Source organism: Mus caroli, unplaced genomic scaffold, assembly GCF_978045245.1.
Source record: "Mus caroli unplaced genomic scaffold, Mus_caroli_1 scaffold_2, whole genome shotgun sequence".
NCBI classification, from domain to species: domain Eukaryota; kingdom Metazoa; phylum Chordata; class Mammalia; order Rodentia; family Muridae; genus Mus; species Mus caroli.
This window is the reverse complement of record NW_028227257.1, coordinates 57613193-57630025: the sequence shown is the minus strand read 5'-3', so window position 1 is coordinate 57630025 and position 16833 is coordinate 57613193. Positions and strand designations below refer to the sequence as shown.

Below are 16833 nucleotides of genomic sequence, written 5' to 3'. Positions count from 1 at the left end.
CTTTGTCAACCAGTTTTGAATACAATCTTAGGTTTGAATTTGAAATGAATATCTTGGTTATCTCAGAAAACTCTAATTCTGCTTCAGGGTGGTGCTGAGGAGAAATCCTGGCTGGTAAAGTATGAACATGACAACTACATTTGTCCCCAGAAAACAAGTTAAAAGCCAGGTGTGGTGGCATGTGCTTATAATCCCAGTGTGGAGAGGCAGAGACAGCTGGATCCCTGAAACTCTTGGGTAGTCACCCAGCATACTTGGTGAGGACACTGCAAGAGAGGTCCTGTTTCAACAGTGAAGGTGGATGGCGCCTGTAGAAGGACACCCAAGGTTGACTTCTGACCTCTACATGCAGACATGTGCATACCTCCTTACACACACACACACACACACACAGAGAACTCTCATCTAACAGCTACAATCCTGTCACTTACACTAAATTAATGAGACAGAAGTCAAACTCTCATAAAATCCAATCTGGAACACAAAAGTTTATTAGAATAAAAATACATATATAATATCCAACATTAAAATTATCTCATGTCACATGTTTTACCTGCATTAGTTTTTCAAAAAAAATGCTTTAAAACTCTATGCCTTAAATAATTGTGCATATATGTAAACAAATCTTAGATTACCGAAGATGCCATTATACCTGTTAGATATTGAACATCAACCTTTAGGAATGGGAACTACAAGTTTCACTCTATTACACTAAGCGCTACTCTGAAGGAAGGAAGGAAGGATGGAAGGAAGGACAGAAGGAAGGATAACCCACTTGAGATGAGGTAAGAGGTAAGAGTTTAGTACCAAATGTTGACACAAGAATGTTAAAGGCATTCATGGAAAGTCACTTCGTTTTTTTTTTTTTTTTTCTTTTTTTCTTTGTCAGTGTTTGCATAGTCGAGGTTATTTAAAAACAAATTTAAAAAAACACCCAAATTTATTTATTTTATTTTTTTTAGAAAAAGAGATAAATATCTGATTCTACTTAGGATCCATGTTTTTTGCCTAAGTCTTTGTCCCATTTAGGAAAAAAAAAGTAATATGAACATTCATAAGTCTACCAAAGAGGGAAAAAAAAGATAAGGTTAGGACCGACATCTCAAGCTGCCTTTAGGAAAGAAAATTAAAAACAGAGGTAGATGGTTAAATATTAGCGGCCAAGTTACTCAAGTGACTAATTTTTGCTTCGGTATACACTTACTGAACTTTTATATTTAAAGCCAAATAGTAAATAACTTTAGGAGAAGAAAGTAAGACCTATCAAAAGTTATCTTCCTTACGTCAACAAAAAGTAACGCAGGCTTGGAAACCCTGTTAAGGATGTGATTGTTCAAAGCACTACAGTTCATGCATTTGTTAAAGCGAGAGAAGGGCCTTGCTGCTTCTTAGGTATATCTGAGACTATGCCCCAAGCCACACCACGCCTGCTCAGTCAAAGTAGGACTGAAGGGTGCCTCGGCGCCGGACGTCGCAGGTCCAGCAGTGGAAGCCTCCTCCCAGGGAATTGGCATTTCGAATGTTAACCTTAATGGTACTGATACCTGCATTGAAAGAGAAGACAAGGCCAGTTAGATAGACTTACACGAAGTTCCCTCTACAGAGAGTAAGTCCAAATACCTCGAGGAACACTGAGGTTCAGATCCCTCGGGACGCTCTGGTCCACAGTGGTCCTTTCTTCTTGAATCTTTTTATCATAGATTACATTTCATCTAGCCCAGCCCACCACTCATACAACATCTTCAACAAAAAGTCAGAAACTCAGGTTGCGTTGTAATTTGTGTCCACAAATCAACAGCCTGGGATGAGCTATGCCTCCTGAGTATTAAAATTAAGTACCAAAAAGTCAACTCTGCATAGGGACAATGAGGGTATGGATTATCTGTGCCAGGCCACCTCAAGGAAATGTGTCAGAGCTGTAGTTTAACATCTGAGTTGTATGGTTATCAGGTACCTCGGCTGACCAGACAGTTAGCTTTATTTGGCCCTGTTTGTAAGGACATGCTTACAATGTGAGTAGACCACTTAACTAATGTCAAGAATGTTCTGGTAGACACATTAGGCTGTAAAATAGATAATCTGTTCCATTTCTCCTTCGTCTGGGGAGGCAGGTAAGCTGCAGTTGCAACTATGCTCACTGTGTGGTGACAAGAACAAGGAGGCACGAGAAAGACTCCCCCGAGGCACTCCTCCTACGTGGGGCTTGAAGACTAAGAGTGAGGTTTGAATGTGAGATAAGAAGCGCCTATGTACCGTCTGATTGGTCGCAGTATACTCTTCCTGAATTGGAAGGACTCAGAGCTACTTGGTGAAACTTACAGAAGTTCTCCATGTGTAAATTTTTGACTTTAACTACAAGAATAAACTGTCAAATCAGATTATTTGTCACTTTCCACTAGTTTAAGTTGGGGGAAAAAACATAATAGATGAAAAAGTTGAACCCAAGAAATTTTGTTAATGACAGCCAAGGAAAAGTGGCTTGTGCTATGGGCTCAAACCATCAGATTCTGCTCAGCTCAACCCTGCCAGGCTATCTTATTTTTAAACCAATTCTGCATTACAGATGGATGCAGCAAATAGGAAAATAATCTTCAATGGACTATATCTGAAATGTAGAGCAAAAATTTAACAACGTGAGTTCAGCTAGTAGGCTGCCTAGCTATATCCGAGTTCACCCCAAGGATATGTTAAATGGCTTGCACACATAATATGTGTCCTTTGGCTCACATGAAATCATTTCTTTCACTGTTTTCCTCGACAGCATTAGAATCCTGGTCTAAAACTTAAATGGCAGAATGGGAAAACTTTGCCCAAGTAGAAGTCAAACCTGCTCTTTAAATGGAATGACTGGCTGGTCATTCTTTATTGCATTTCAGAGCCATGTTAACTGATCTTAATGCATGCACATGTCATTTTCCCAGTTGTGTCCTTTTAAGCCCCCCAATGCATGCAATTACCATTCAATTACTTCTAAAGGACCTTCAGTAATTTCTTCTTTGGAGAAGGCAGAGACTCATTTGTATTGGGTAAGTCTCAATCCCCAAGGAAACCACAAGGAAACCAGCAGAACTACAGAGGATGGTAACTATCGACAAGGGAAGTTTTTGGAACTCACCGCACATCCCCAACTTTTAAAGACTACTAGACATTTATAAGATAACAAATTGGTACCTTTAAAGGGAACAGAAATTGAATTCAATCAACCACATATTAGACTAGGCACGCCTTTTCTTCAGCTAGTGGTGAACATTAACACACATGACAACGAGCTATATTCATCACACATACCCAGCTTCTCAAACATCTTTTGAATTGGGACTTCATTGGCATCTACCATCACGCGCTTCTCATCTAGCATTAAGACGTTCATGGAAAGCCATTTGGATGACATCCAGAGGGGATGATCTGCAAATAGCAACAACTGTTAAACTACGAATGTCTGACGCCATTCTTCCTTAGAGCAGTGACTTAATCAGGGAAGGATGCTGAAGTGATAGACAGCTCAGTCCCTTTCCTGCCTCACCTCCCACATGAAAACCCATTTTACTCTCACTCTGTTTTACTGCCTTTTTCTTTCTGACAAGTTTTCTCTATGACATGGAACTTGCAATCCTCCTTCCCCCGCCTTCCCTGTGCTGGTATTACAGACCTGTTCCACCACACTCTGCTTTTAAGTAGTCTTTGTACCACTGGGGATCAAACCCAGGAACTTAAGCATGCTAGGCAAGTTGTCTACCACTGAGCTACATTTCCAGCTCTGAGAACATATTTTTTAATTGTAAACCAACATAACTATAAATACCACAAAACCATCCATACTCGTCAGGCATTTGGAATTCATCCTATCTTATTTTAAAAGTCATATCTTGTTTTATATAATATTTTAAAAAATATGTCTTCTAATTTTGTTTTCTATAAAAGAAAAACTCACAAACACATGTTGCAGCCTAATTCTAGGTTAGCTATCACTTTACTGCCCCGAGGGGAAATGCTGACTCTAAATTGATTAGACGGCTACTCTATAGGTGAAGATCCCTGATCAGGAAGGATGTAAAAATAGACCTACCATCAGGGATGACTGGTGTTGGAGGAGTAACTATGGTCCATCCTGCTTTCTTGAAAAGATCAATCTGTAAGACCAAACAACCCAACAGAATTAAATCCACGTTCATTATTTAGTTTCTGGCAGCCCTTGTTTTTACTTTTTTAAGATGGGGTCTGGCATGTAGCCCAGGCTGGCCTTGATCTTGCAATCCACCTACCTCAACATCATCAGTAGTTAGGATTATAGGAATGTGGTATCATGCTCAGCTCTCCTTATCATTAATAACTCTTTTTGGCGACTCTTTGTCTCCTCCATTTCCAAAATATGGATGTATGAAATGTTTAAAAGTTGATACTTTAGTTTAAATTCTAATTTAAAATAGCCGTGAATGCCTGTATTGGGTCTGTACAAGAATGATCTTGGTGTGTCAACAGAGTCATGGGTGAAGGAGGGACTCAGTCCCACCCTTCCCTGATGAACTGTTTGCTATTCTCAAGTCATTGTCTTCACTTTGTACCCAGTGGTGAGACCACCATGCTCTGGTGGGTAAGCACAAATCAAATGGGTCACAAAACGGACCCAAAAGTCATAAATCTGGGAAGGGACTGGCAGGGAGGAGTTGGGTTGGGAAGATGAGAGAGTTGAGGAAAGAATGCATCCTATGTCTGAAGTTTTCAAAGAATAAACTGAACTACATGATGATGAAGAAGAAGATTACTTGTGTGTGTGTGTGTGTGTGTGTGTGTGTGCAAGCGCGCGCGCGCTTGTGTGCATGCATGCTTGTGTTCAACCTTTTCCTCCCAGCGACCCTATCAAACAACAGAACTACTAAAGCTTTTCAAGGTTCAAAATTTAAAATTCTAAAGATAAATTACTCATTAAAGAAAACTTAAATACCTCCTATTTAATTTTAAGAGAACACCATTGTGATGTTGCCAAACTCACAGTCTGTATGGTCCACAGTTCCATCATTCTGCACGGCCACAAATAAGGACAAATGTCAGAGATGTAGTCTCAAAGCACCATAGTTGCCACTAGATATCCATTACAAGCCAGCCATCTCTATGTACAACTATACACTCACCTAGAACATCAACACATTCTACTAAAACGAAACAAGTCATCCTGGTCATTAGGTGTGAAAATCAGGGATAGAAATGAAGTGTGCACAGCAGGAAAGTGCTTTTTAAAAGGTGTCCTGTAGCCTTGCAAATAACTCACTGTCCAGCTAGACTGAGAGGCAAGAGGCTGAGGGAGATAGGGAGAGAGCAGCCAAGGCTTGGCAGATCTGCTCCTTCCCAGAATGGGGCAGGCTGAGGAGAGTCTGACCCATTTGAAAGGGAAGACAACTGCTGTTCAGTGGCATTGCTCTGGCCACACTGAAGTCATTTGCTTACAATCCTGTTGAACCACAATTGGAAATGGTAAGGACATCACTGTTGAATAATAATGTAGTCAGATACAAATTCAATGCTTTGACAACAACAAACAGTTAAAATCTAAGTCTGATGGTACTATATGAAACATGACAACAGCAGTGTAGACTTCTGCACATTGAATATCTCGTAAATATACCATGATCAATTCAAAGTCTGATATTAATGCCACCCTCCAGTGCTAGATTTATTATTAGAATCACTGAAAGTGCCAATCTTTGGCTTAAAATGAAGTTGCTAGGGTCTCTAGCTTTTCTGGTGTGCTAAGAACTTTACTACCTGATGACAGGGACGGTCAGGGTTGGACAGCACAAGACCAGGTCCAATGATGTTGAAGGTGGCATCGATGTGCATTGGATTGGGGTCTTTAAAAGAGATGATATGTACTCTGTAGTCTGGAGCAAGATGCCTACGCATCCACTCAATGCCCAGGTAGTTTGTAACCTGAAATAAAATAAAATTTAAAAAACAATCTTTAAAAGAGTCCATTCTAAGTTTGGAAAACCAAAAGTGTGTAGAATCTAAAAGTTGTTAATTTAGGAATAGAGAATGCAATGACGTAGGTGAGATTTCAGAGCCAGCCTTTAGCAACCTGGCTTCTCTGTGCAAAAATATCTCTTCCAGCTCGAATGAAGTCAGCAGCATCAAAGCAAGGCTCGAACTCAGTCGTCACGAACTTTCCCTGAGCGGCCAATTTGTGTCTGTCTTCCACAGAATGGATGGGATAATTCTAGTTGGAACAAGAACAAACACACACAATGCATTTATTTTTTAATGAACTTATTTACAAGGATGTACATGATTTTAAAAATTAGTTAGCTCAATACCACCATTTTTCAAATTACTACCAATCAACTCTTGATTAAAACACCCATAGAAAAGATATTGGTCCGTGATGATCAATTCTAACAGCTGATCTGATTGGGTTAAGGAAAGCAGAAGGGATTAGTGAAGCATACCCCTGGGCATTTCCAGAAATTATAAAAAGCTCTAGTATAAGGAATTAATTCCTTGATGGAGCCATAAGATCACATTATTGAGAAATGGTGAAAGTTAGGAGATGGGGCCTAGTTGGGAGAAAGTGGGTTACTGGGAGAGTGTCCTGGGGATGGACATCTATTTTGTTCTAGTCTCTTTCTGTATCCCCCATCTCTTTTCTTTCTGCCAAGAAGGCAAACACCTCCTAGACACTTCTGCCAACACGCTATTCTGCCAAAGCACATGGGTGGGGCCAGCCAATGAAATTTACCAAGGCACCAACCAAAATAAGTTCTTTCTCACTTAGATTCTTTCTCTCAAGTACCTTGCCACAGCAAACAGAAAAGTAACATAAACAAATCAAAACAATAAAACCATCACCACAACAAAATGTAAAACCAGGCATTAGAGTAACTTCCTGCTGCTCAGAAACAAATGGTGCAGAGCAGTGACTGACCCTGAAGACAGCCCACGACCCATGCACGCATGCGTGCAGCTAGCTACAAAGCTGAGAGCCAGTGGGATGAAGTCACCCCACTCCTTTAGAGAAGGAATTTGGTCCTGAGCCCAATTCCTACCCTAAAATGAGATGCCATGCCTCTCTCTGCCACATTTGGATTTGCCTGACTTATTTTCTTCATTTCTATCTTTAAATGCCTAGAATATTTTTTAAATTATTTCTATAAGTAACTTTTCTATGAGTAATAGCTTAATAAGGAATACATCCCTTGTATTTGTGGGGGGATTAGTTCTAGTACCCCATAGATACTAAAATCTATGGATGAACAATTCCATTACTTAAAATTGCATAGCACTTACAGGATCGATGCTTGTCCACCTACATCCTTTAGAGCATCTCCAGAGTGGTTCTAATCCTCAGTGTAACCCAAACGTTATGTGAATAAACCCTACTTGGTACCACTGTTGAACAGGCATAACTTTCAAAAACATTATTATATTACAGTTGGTTGAATTTGTGGGTGCAGAGCCTGCAGATGAAAGCTTAGCTGTATCTGTCATCTCACTGCGATCCTATCTGGCCTGGACACCAGATAATTTTGCTGGAAAAAGAGGGACTTTAGCCTAAAGATTTTTTTGTTGCTCGAGCAGTGAACAGCAGTGTGCCTTAGGACAAGTTCTTCTCCCTGTGATGACATCATACCTCTCCCTTCTAGAATTCTTATTGAATAAATACGGTTGATGATATATCCTGAGCCCAGGACTGGGTTCAGAGTAAGCAATAAATGCTGGCTACTATTATTGCTGCTACAATCATTAACATTTGCTGTTAGTTTCATCTAAACATAATCAGTTCTTAAAACTGAACACACATGATATGTGCAAAATGTCAGAGAAGTCCTTCTCTCCTCTGTGGATAAGTTGGAGCAGTCACTGACACGCTGGCCTATATCTAGGGACCTACCTGGTCATACAGTTCATCAGCCATTGTGGGCTTGGGTGCTGTTGTCCACTTGGCACCACGATGGAAGTAGTCTTTGATAATTGACCTGTACGCTCGGTACTCAAAGAAGCGTGAGCGCCATGCCATGGGTGCTTCTATAATCTCGTTTCCCACAACCATCAGGATGTCTCGAGGCATTGCGCTGTACAAACCTATCAGACCAAAGAGTCCCATGGCAACCTCAGTGACTCAAACTTCCAAGACATTAAAAGCATGTATAACATGTCTTTGTAGAAAAATTTTACTAAAAACCTTGCATGTCTATATATTCATATAAAACAAGGCAAATGTAATGATACACACTAGAATGGATCGTTGACAAGAATCCCCTGTTGGGTGGTAATGTTAAGCAAAAATGGAAAGGAAGTAGTGAGAGAGATTTTGAATCACCAAGCCTTCTCTACTTGTAGGTCCTGCCTTATTTTAAGATACAGAAACAGAATTTTTAATGGGCAGTATCACACAATTAAAAACTAGGCTAAGATTATTCTGAAAAATAAATTATAGAACTCAAGCACAAAAGCAGTTGTGATGTAATGGCAGCATGGCAGCATATATATGTGTGTGTGTCTGTGTGAGAGTATGTGCACTTGTGAAGGCCAGAAGGGGGTGTCAGATCCTCTGGAGCTGGAATTACAAGCTATTATGAGCTGCCTGATGTGGGCCCTGTGAACACGGAACCCTCAGGTTCTCTGCAAGAGTAGAAATCGCTCTTAACAGCTGAGCTATAGCTCTAGCCCCTCTATTTCCCTTTTAATTTCTGTTGTTAAGGAAGATCAAGGGCAGTTCACTGTTCTTAAGTAGAATGCCTACCACACTTAGAGGTTTAGAATGTGTGTACCTCAATCACATCAAAATGAACCAGACTCTTCCTCATAATCTCTAAAGCTTCAAAGGATTCGTAAGTAAAAGGACTCTTCAAGAAATCCTTAGAGCCTTCTCTTTACATATCCAAGAAGAAAATGGAAAATCAAGGCTCTGTCAGATTACTTTCTTGACACCACTGACCTGTAGACTCAAAATCAGGTGTCTTATACTTGAGTGACCAGTCGATGGGGTCAGGCCGCCTCACAGTCACTCCTTCCATTGATAAAATATTGCACATCTCTTCGACCTCAGCAACAGCCTTCTTCAGATGATCTTTGGGAAAATAAAGGCCTCCATTTTTCTGGTAAAATGGCCAGTACTTTTCATATGTATTGGCCTAGAAGCAGAAGAACATAAACAAAAGCATTACAGGAGAATGACGCAGCAGAAGGTAGGTTCACCGGATGTGAACAACTACTTGTATACATGAGAGAGACCCAGACTACAAAGAGATCTTGCTCAGAGCTGATCCCTAGGCTTGAGCTAGCCCATCTTTGCATAGATACCCAGGATTTGTTGAATGAGGATCTCTGAATCATCTTGTCATATATTTTTAAATATTTAATTTTATTTTCATGTGTGCACATGTGGTCAAAAGAAGCCAGAAAAAGGAGCTGGACTTCCTGGAGCTGGAGTTACAGGCAGTTCTGAGCTGTGCTAGACATGGGAACTGGGAACTAAACTAGGGTCCTCTGGAGAAACAGGAAGTGCTCTTAACTACTGAGCATCTCTCCCTAGCCCCGGAATTATCTTGATACTTTGAGGCCTTTGATTCTTCTGCCTCAGATCTTATGCCCAACCCCTAACAGCTGTCTGTCCCTAGTACAGGCTTGGAATCTTCCAGGCCATGCTTCACAGGCAAAACAGGATGCAGATATTCCTGTTATAGTGTCGGAATGAGAAAATAAAGCAAAAATAAGAGAATAAAGACCCTACACTGAGCCAAGAGCCTAAACTATCCACACACCCCTGAGTTCTTTCAGGAAAATTTTACTTCAAGAGATCTTTGTGGGGCAAAAAGATCTTTTAACTGTGTTAAGATTAGGACGTGTTTTCAAGTGTGCTTTACATGACTCCTTTCTCATTGGACACATGGCTCCTTTCTCATTGGACGGAATTTGCATTTTACAAAACTATGCAGCAATGGTAGCCAGGCTGTGGGGCCTGTCTGTCAGTGCGTCTCACACTTTATACCCCCCAATCCTCTTGAATCCAGTCTCAGGTCACTTCAGGCCCTTTGGGAAGAAAGTAACTTGATACACAAGTTCACAGAGTTTCAGTATTTTAGGCGCTAGGTGTGTAAAAACCTTCCAAGGGTTATAAGCAAAATATAGAAATCAAAAAGTTTCTATTAAGATTGTTTTGCATGTGTCTAAGTTTAAAGAAATATGCTGAGCATGTGTTTGCTGCATCTTATTTAAAAGAGGGGCCAAAAGGGTTAAAGATTCAAGGGCACTTGGCAATCCTATCAGAGACAGACACTCAAACATATGGCCCTTTCCCACTTAAGGACCAGGCTCTGAGAAGTCATTTGCTCACTTCCTACCTGAATAAACAGGGCAAGGACTTCAGCCCTTGGATGGGACAGTGTTCCAGATAGAGTCAGGGGCTTGGCTACTGTGTCCTATAAACTTGAATATTTTCAACTTGACATGTAAGACCTTCTGTTTTACAAGTTTTTACAATTATTTATTACAGTTCTTGTTCTTAAAGAGTTTGGATTTTGTTTGTTTTGAGTCAGGGTTTCATCTTGCAACCCTGGCTTGCCTGGAATTCATTATGTAGACCAGGCTGGCCCAGATCACACAGAGACCTGCCTTCCTCTGTCAAGTGTTGGGAGTAAGGGTGTGTACCACCACATTTGGTACTTTTAATAGTTTTGTTCATCAGGATGGGACTAAATGTCTAGGTCTTTAATGGCGAAGACATTTTTTTCTAGGCTATGTGTCTCTGCTTCCATATTTATCTTAGTCTGATAGTATAAAATATATGGCTGTAATCTAGTTTCTAGTTAGGCTGGGACCCAGGCTGGATGATACAGAACAAACTGGGAAGCAGCTCTGTCACTTTGCAGCCGGGCTGTTGGTAAACTAAGGTGCACAGGCCAAATCTAGCTAGGCTTCTCATTTTTATAAACACACAATTAAGGGGGAAATACCATGCTATTTGACTTACACAGTACCTGTGACTGCTTTCCTGTTATAATGGCAGAGTAGAGAATCAAAAAGCTTCAAATAGACTTATGTTCTCTGCAAAGCCTGAATTATTTATTGTCTGACCCTCTGCAGAAAAAAGTTTGCTGGTCCCTGTTCTGACTAACTTGACTTTTGAAGCTCTATGAACAAATAGGAGGGTCAACTTTTCACCCAGAGGAAAATGTTATCAGCACTAAACATTTGCATACTTTTATGGATAATCCACTCTTAACCAAACCAAACCAAACACCCAACCACCACAACAAGTAGTTTTCTACCCTTTGGAATGTCTTCAATAGTAGCTAGACACAGGGGATAATAATGACTCTTTCTTTCCGTCTCTGACACATCCTGGTACTACTACCCATCCATTCAGCGGCCCCATCTTTTCATGCCAGGCACATCCCCTACAGTCCACTAAGGGACAAGAGGCCTTTGACAATTCAATACTGAACTGCAGCAGGCACAATCATGTCATCTTGCCGGTCTTACTCCACAGTATCCGGCAGGAGTCTCAGAGACAACCTTGCCTTGATACGAAACACTAAGTCAACTATTCAGGGAGAAAAATGTTATTTGAACAGATGTTTATGCAGTTTATAGTCTGGTAAATGCTGGACAAAGTTCAAATGATCAGGGAAAATTACATTTTCCAAGAAAGAGTTAGAAATTGTTTACTCTTCCTTTTTAACCTTGCTTAAATGAGTTAGGGATCATTAACCAAGCGTTTCCAGGTAAGGAACACTCCATTGTAGCACATGATATCTTTAATAACCTGTGGCAGAGATGGAGCTGCAGTCCTGGAAACAGTGTGGTCCCCACATCCTAAAACCCTCTGTGCAGAGTCTGTCTGCCACATTAATTTTCAAACACTCTCTTCTAGAGAGCTAAGAAATACCAATAGACAAAAACTTTTTGTTAATCTGGCAATAAACTTACATTTACTTTAAGCTTAATTAATGGTATTTTTAAAGTCCTTTATCAACGGCTTTATTTTTTTTAAGACAAAAACAACTATTTAGTATGTTTTACAAAAAGGAAAGGCCGTCATTGTTTTGAAATCGTGCTTTCTGACAGGAAAAGGAAAAAAAAATCCCAACACATGTGTCTTGTAACATAGTTTAAACTCTATTCACCTAGAGAAACTCTACAACATTATTTTATCATTATTTTTCTTTTGAAATGAGGTTTTACCACATAGGCTAGGCTGGTCTTGAACTCAAGATCCTCCTGACTGAATCTCATGAGTTGCTGGCATTATAGGTGTGTGCCACCAAGCCCAGCCGTTATTTTATTTCTTATTGTTCTCAAGTAGAGTAACTTATCTGTGTCCCTGGGCCTGGTGGCATATGTCTGCCACCCTAGAATTGGAAAGTAGCGTCGGGGTGGAGGGGGAATTAGGAAGTCAAGGTCATCTTTGTATGCACAGCAAGTTTAAGACTAGCCTAAGCTTCATGAGATCTATCTGTCTGTCTGTCTCACTTCCAGAAGATGTATATATCTCCTATTTACTTTCTTCTCCCTCAATACCTAGCATAGTCTGTCACATGAAGTAGCCAGAAAGGTAAATGAAATCAATATGGCTAATCTACAGCTATTATACTCCAAGCATATTTTTGCGATGTACCTGGCAAACTGGATTCATAAAACTATGACCTGTAAATTCCATATTTTGTGCTTTGCAACATGTAACTTTATACCTTCAAGTTTAAGTCTGAGAGATAGTTTGTAAACTTAATAGGAATTCTGAAGGTAAAGAAAGCAGCTGATAAGACTCCTTCTCCAACTTTTATCAATACCTAATTCAATGCAAGCCTCCTGACTTTAATGGCATTCATTCCACAAGTACTGTAAGCTACAAAGTCTAAAGTCATAAATCCAGTGACAAAACACTTCAAATGATGCCTGAGAAGCCTGATTCCATAAGATCACATGGTAGTGGGGCTGGTAAGATGGGTTAGTGGTTAAAAGCTCTCGATGTTCCTCCAGATGACCTGACTTCAGTTCCCAGCACTGGTGTCTGACAACCTAAAACCACATGTAACTCTAACTCCAGGGGATCTGATACCCTCTTCTGGCTGCACAAGTTTTGCACAGGCATGCACAACCACACTCACAGGCATACACATATAAACTAAAAAAACAGTTAAGGTCAGATCTCACAAGTCTATAGTGGTCAATAGTTCAAAGATTGGTTAAATGATAAATTATTTCCTGAATTTGAATTTTCCCAATCAAAATGGTCAGGGATACTTCTTTTCAAGAACATTATTTGAAACACTATGCCTTATTTTATTTTAAAATACAAGGATAGCATATAAATTAATCTGTTCATCAAAATTCAATGATCAGAACCAAAGGTACTCCTAGAACACTAGGAAGTAACTTTTGCTGCGTTTGCCAGGTCTCACTTAAGGGCTGTCTTCCTTCAGAATGCTTGTTACTACCACTTTGACTGCCTCATCAGCCGGTGGCATAAGCTACTCAGACTCTGCATCAATATACATTGTATCTCTCCAAACAGAAATGAAGCTCCTTTATGTCAGTGCACTTCTGGTGATGGAGAAGCTGTAACAGATGTATTTCTTTATTACAAATGAAAATGTAAGTATTTTGGAAGAACTCAAGTACACTCAAGATGTGCTTATAACTCATCATGAACAAGATTGTAGGAACTGCCTACATCATGGAAGGAACTGTTATATAACACATCACCTGAACACTAACCCATAAGGATCCTGGCCATAAGAATACTGCAAATAAATACTAGGAATTTATTTTTAAAGAGGAATATATTACTTGTTGCTAGGAAATTCTGGAAGGAATTGAGAAAGGCATTTTGTAGCTAGGCAGTTGCAGAAGGGAGTGCAGGAAAATGGCAAAGGCATGGGTCTTTCTTTGCTAAAAATTCAGGTAGAATACTGGAAGAGAAAGAAACGTAAATAGAGCCAATCGGTGGTGGCGCATACCTTTAATCCCAGCACTTGGGAGGCAGAGGCAGGCGGATTTCTGAGTTCGAGGCCAGCCTGGTCTACAAAGTGAGTTCCAAGACAGCCAGCAGGGCTATACAGAGAAACACTGTCTCGAAAAACCAAAACCAAAACCAAAACAAAAAACAACAAAAAACAACAAAAAACAAATAAACAAACAAACAAACAAAAAAGAAATGTAAATAGAAATGAATATCTGCTATAGTACACACCTCTAAAATGAGGCAATAAGTAAGAGAGTCTTAGAGGTGCAAAAAGCCAGCTTGTGAAGAAACCTGACTACCACGAGGGCTTTATCTTCAGCAATGAAAGGAGGGAGCTGGAAAAGCAGAGGAACCCTGAGAGCACAATGAGTCATGGGATGGAATCTGAGTTTGAAACAAGTCACTCCAATGGCGCCTGGGATACAGTCTGGAGAGGGGAGTGAATGGGGAGGGGCCGTTGAGAGCAAACCGCAACAGTCCAGGAAGATATGCGCTCGGGCGGACCTGGGGCAGAGGCTGAGGCATGGGGCAAGCTTCCTTTCAATACGAGGGATCGGATGCTTGCTGTGGAGGATGTGGATGTGACAGAGGAGAAGTCAAAGATCTCTGGTGTTTTGGTTTGATTAAACAAGAATGACAGACATTAAAAGGAAGAAATGAAGGCTTTGGCTTAGAGGTGTCTGGCAACTGAAATTCTAGCTGTGCCAAGTGAGAGGTCCTGTGGCAATATCTTGTGGAGTTCCTAGTGTAGATCTAGATTGGATGGCAAGAAGGGAAGTGGTCTGGACTGGAGTGAAGGAGGGACCAGAAGCTGTGAAGATGGCTATGGATACTGAGCAAAAAGTGAGACCCCAGACTAACTAACAAGTTGTCAAGGACAATATGGAGGAATACCCAAAGTTCTCCTAAGCTCCCAGGGAGGTTTCCAGAGGGAAGAAAAGGGTAAATACCAAATACTGCAGCTATCAAGCAAAATACCTTAAAAATCACTCCCCTGCCCCAGCGGAGTGAAGGCAGTTGCAGAGGAGAGGTGCAGCAGAACACAGGCTGCAGACGCTGAAGACCTGCTGAGGACCGGCTCCCAGACCCATGGTAGCCCTGGCTTACCTTCACCTCCACTGTGAATGGTGGCACGCAGGCATTTTCAGCTCTGCCCACTATCACTTCCTCTAAAGGGTCCCATTCGTTATAAGAGGAGACAGGGCAGTCCTTGGGCAGAGGATGAGTGGCCTTGTCTTCAGCTGCACAGGAATTTCGGGAGGAAGCTGTAGCTGCCTGGGTGCTCTGGAAAGTTCGCTGCACCCATCTTGTTAAGGATCCTCCAAGCTTAAAAACAAACAAACAAACACACACACACACACACACACACACACACACACACACACACACACACACACAAACAAGGTATGGTTAAAGGGTGAGACTCAGGATAACACAGATATGTACTTGAGGAGACCCTAAGATGTTGACTTAATAGAGGGGTTTTGGGTGATTAAAAAAAAACCCACATAACTTTTTGTTGATGATAGACTGATTTTGTTTTTGTCATATGCTGTGATCTTTTAGAACTCCCAGAAAGATCTGGTTCCCAGCAACACGTTTCCCATATCTATCTCAAAGTTTTTGCAAACTAACTTTCAGAAACTTTCTTAGAAGATAGGCCATCCTCTTCCTCAAGGAAGTGCCCAGTAAGTACCGACAATGTCCAACTGAAGGAGGAAGTCTTGCTTTTCGGTCTGGAAGGTTACCAAAACGGAGCTCTTTTTACTGTAAATAACATGGGATCTGAAAAGACCTTATCTTTCAGAATAAGCAACCCTAACCTTTTTTTAATCACTTTTTTTTTTTCATTTCAAGTCAGAGATGACTGTCATCTGTACCATAAGGATTAACCTGGGCAGGCACAGAATGTAAACTTAAAAAGAGATCTAAGCATATTAAAAACCTCTTTTCTTTCTTTCTTTCTTTCTTTCTTTCTTTCTTTCTTTCTTTCTTTCTTTCTTTTTCCTTCTCCTCTCTCTCTCTCTCTCTCTCTCTCTCTCTCTCTCTCTCTCTCTCTCTCTCTCTCTCTCTCTCTCTCTCTCTCTCTCTCTTTCTTCTTTTTAAGACAGGCCTGTATAACCTAGCGCAGGAAGATTCCCTTACCCACTCCCCCCGCCCCCCCCCCCCCCCGCCAACCTCACCCCGCCCCCAAACTCTATCAGGCTGTTAAAAGTCCTCTAAGAAGGGAGCTAGAGGGACTCTAGGGTGGAGACCCAAAGCAAGAGAGCAAATGACAGCTGTTCAAGAACCAGCTGCTGGCAGAACTCATCTGCCAGAGCTATTCCTGTCAAGGAGCAAGGGAGGGTCTGCAGGCATGGGCTCCGATATCCCAAGGAAGCAGAGGGCCTGGCGGAGCAGCAGGTGGGGGGCAGGATGGACTCATTCCAACTCCCCCGGTAAAGCCCAGGGATCCCCGAGTTTCAGCTGGAGCCGGCCTGTAGGCTCCTTCCATGCCCTCACTTGCATCTTCTCAGAAAACGCCCTCACGGGCCACCGAACCCAGACCACGCCACCCTGTTACCGGGGTGTCCAGTCTCCCTCTGGGTCCCCACCCTACATCCCACAGAGGTCCCGAGGCCGCGTAGGCACTCACCCGAGAGCCGATGTAGTGCACCGCCTCGGCACCTCGGCTGCCTCCGCGCAGACACCGCACCCGCAGCATCGCCCCGGTCTCCGCTGCTCCGCGTGCACAAGGTCCTAGTCGCCAAGCTCGCGCCAGCTCCCAGCCTGCGGCCGCGCGCGCTGCTTTTGTAGCCGCGCCCAGGGCCCCGCCCATTGGCTGCCAGGAACAGGTGGCCACGGCGTCCGTCCGTGGGTCACGTCCCGGGGCTGGC

At 41.8% G+C, this 16833-nt stretch overlaps 1 protein-coding gene across 1 annotated transcript; it reads right to left on the bottom strand.

Moving 5' to 3' along the window:
• Positions 1–476: 476 nt before the first annotated feature.
• Gatm (glycine amidinotransferase) lies at positions 477–16775 on the bottom strand. The gene is made up of 9 exons (XM_021150284.3): positions 16593–16775; positions 15065–15283; positions 8930–9125; positions 7883–8073; positions 6074–6211; positions 5761–5925; positions 4067–4130; positions 3289–3405; positions 477–1544 (listed from the first exon to the last, which is right to left on the bottom strand). Exons 1-9 carry the CDS (start codon positions 16773–16775, stop codon positions 1432–1434), a joined length of 1386 nt encoding a protein of 461 aa, XP_021005943.2. The 3' UTR covers positions 477–1431.
• Positions 16776–16833: the final 58 nt, after the last annotated feature.

Bases quoted from the DNA above. Each gene is read 5' to 3' on its own strand.
- Gatm (XM_021150284.3), bottom strand. From the start codon at position 16,775: ATGGGCGGGGCCCTGGGCGCGGCTACAAAAGCAGCGCGCGCGGCCGCA. The intron at 9,126-15,064 runs GTAAGCCAGGGC...TTCTGCTTCTAG, and splicing joins CATTCACAGTGGAGGTGAAG to GCCAATACATATGAAAAGTA. The intron at 8,074-8,929 runs GTCAGTGGTGTC...TTGGTCTGATAG, and splicing joins ACCTGATTTTGAGTCTACAG to GTTTGTACAGCGCAATGCCT.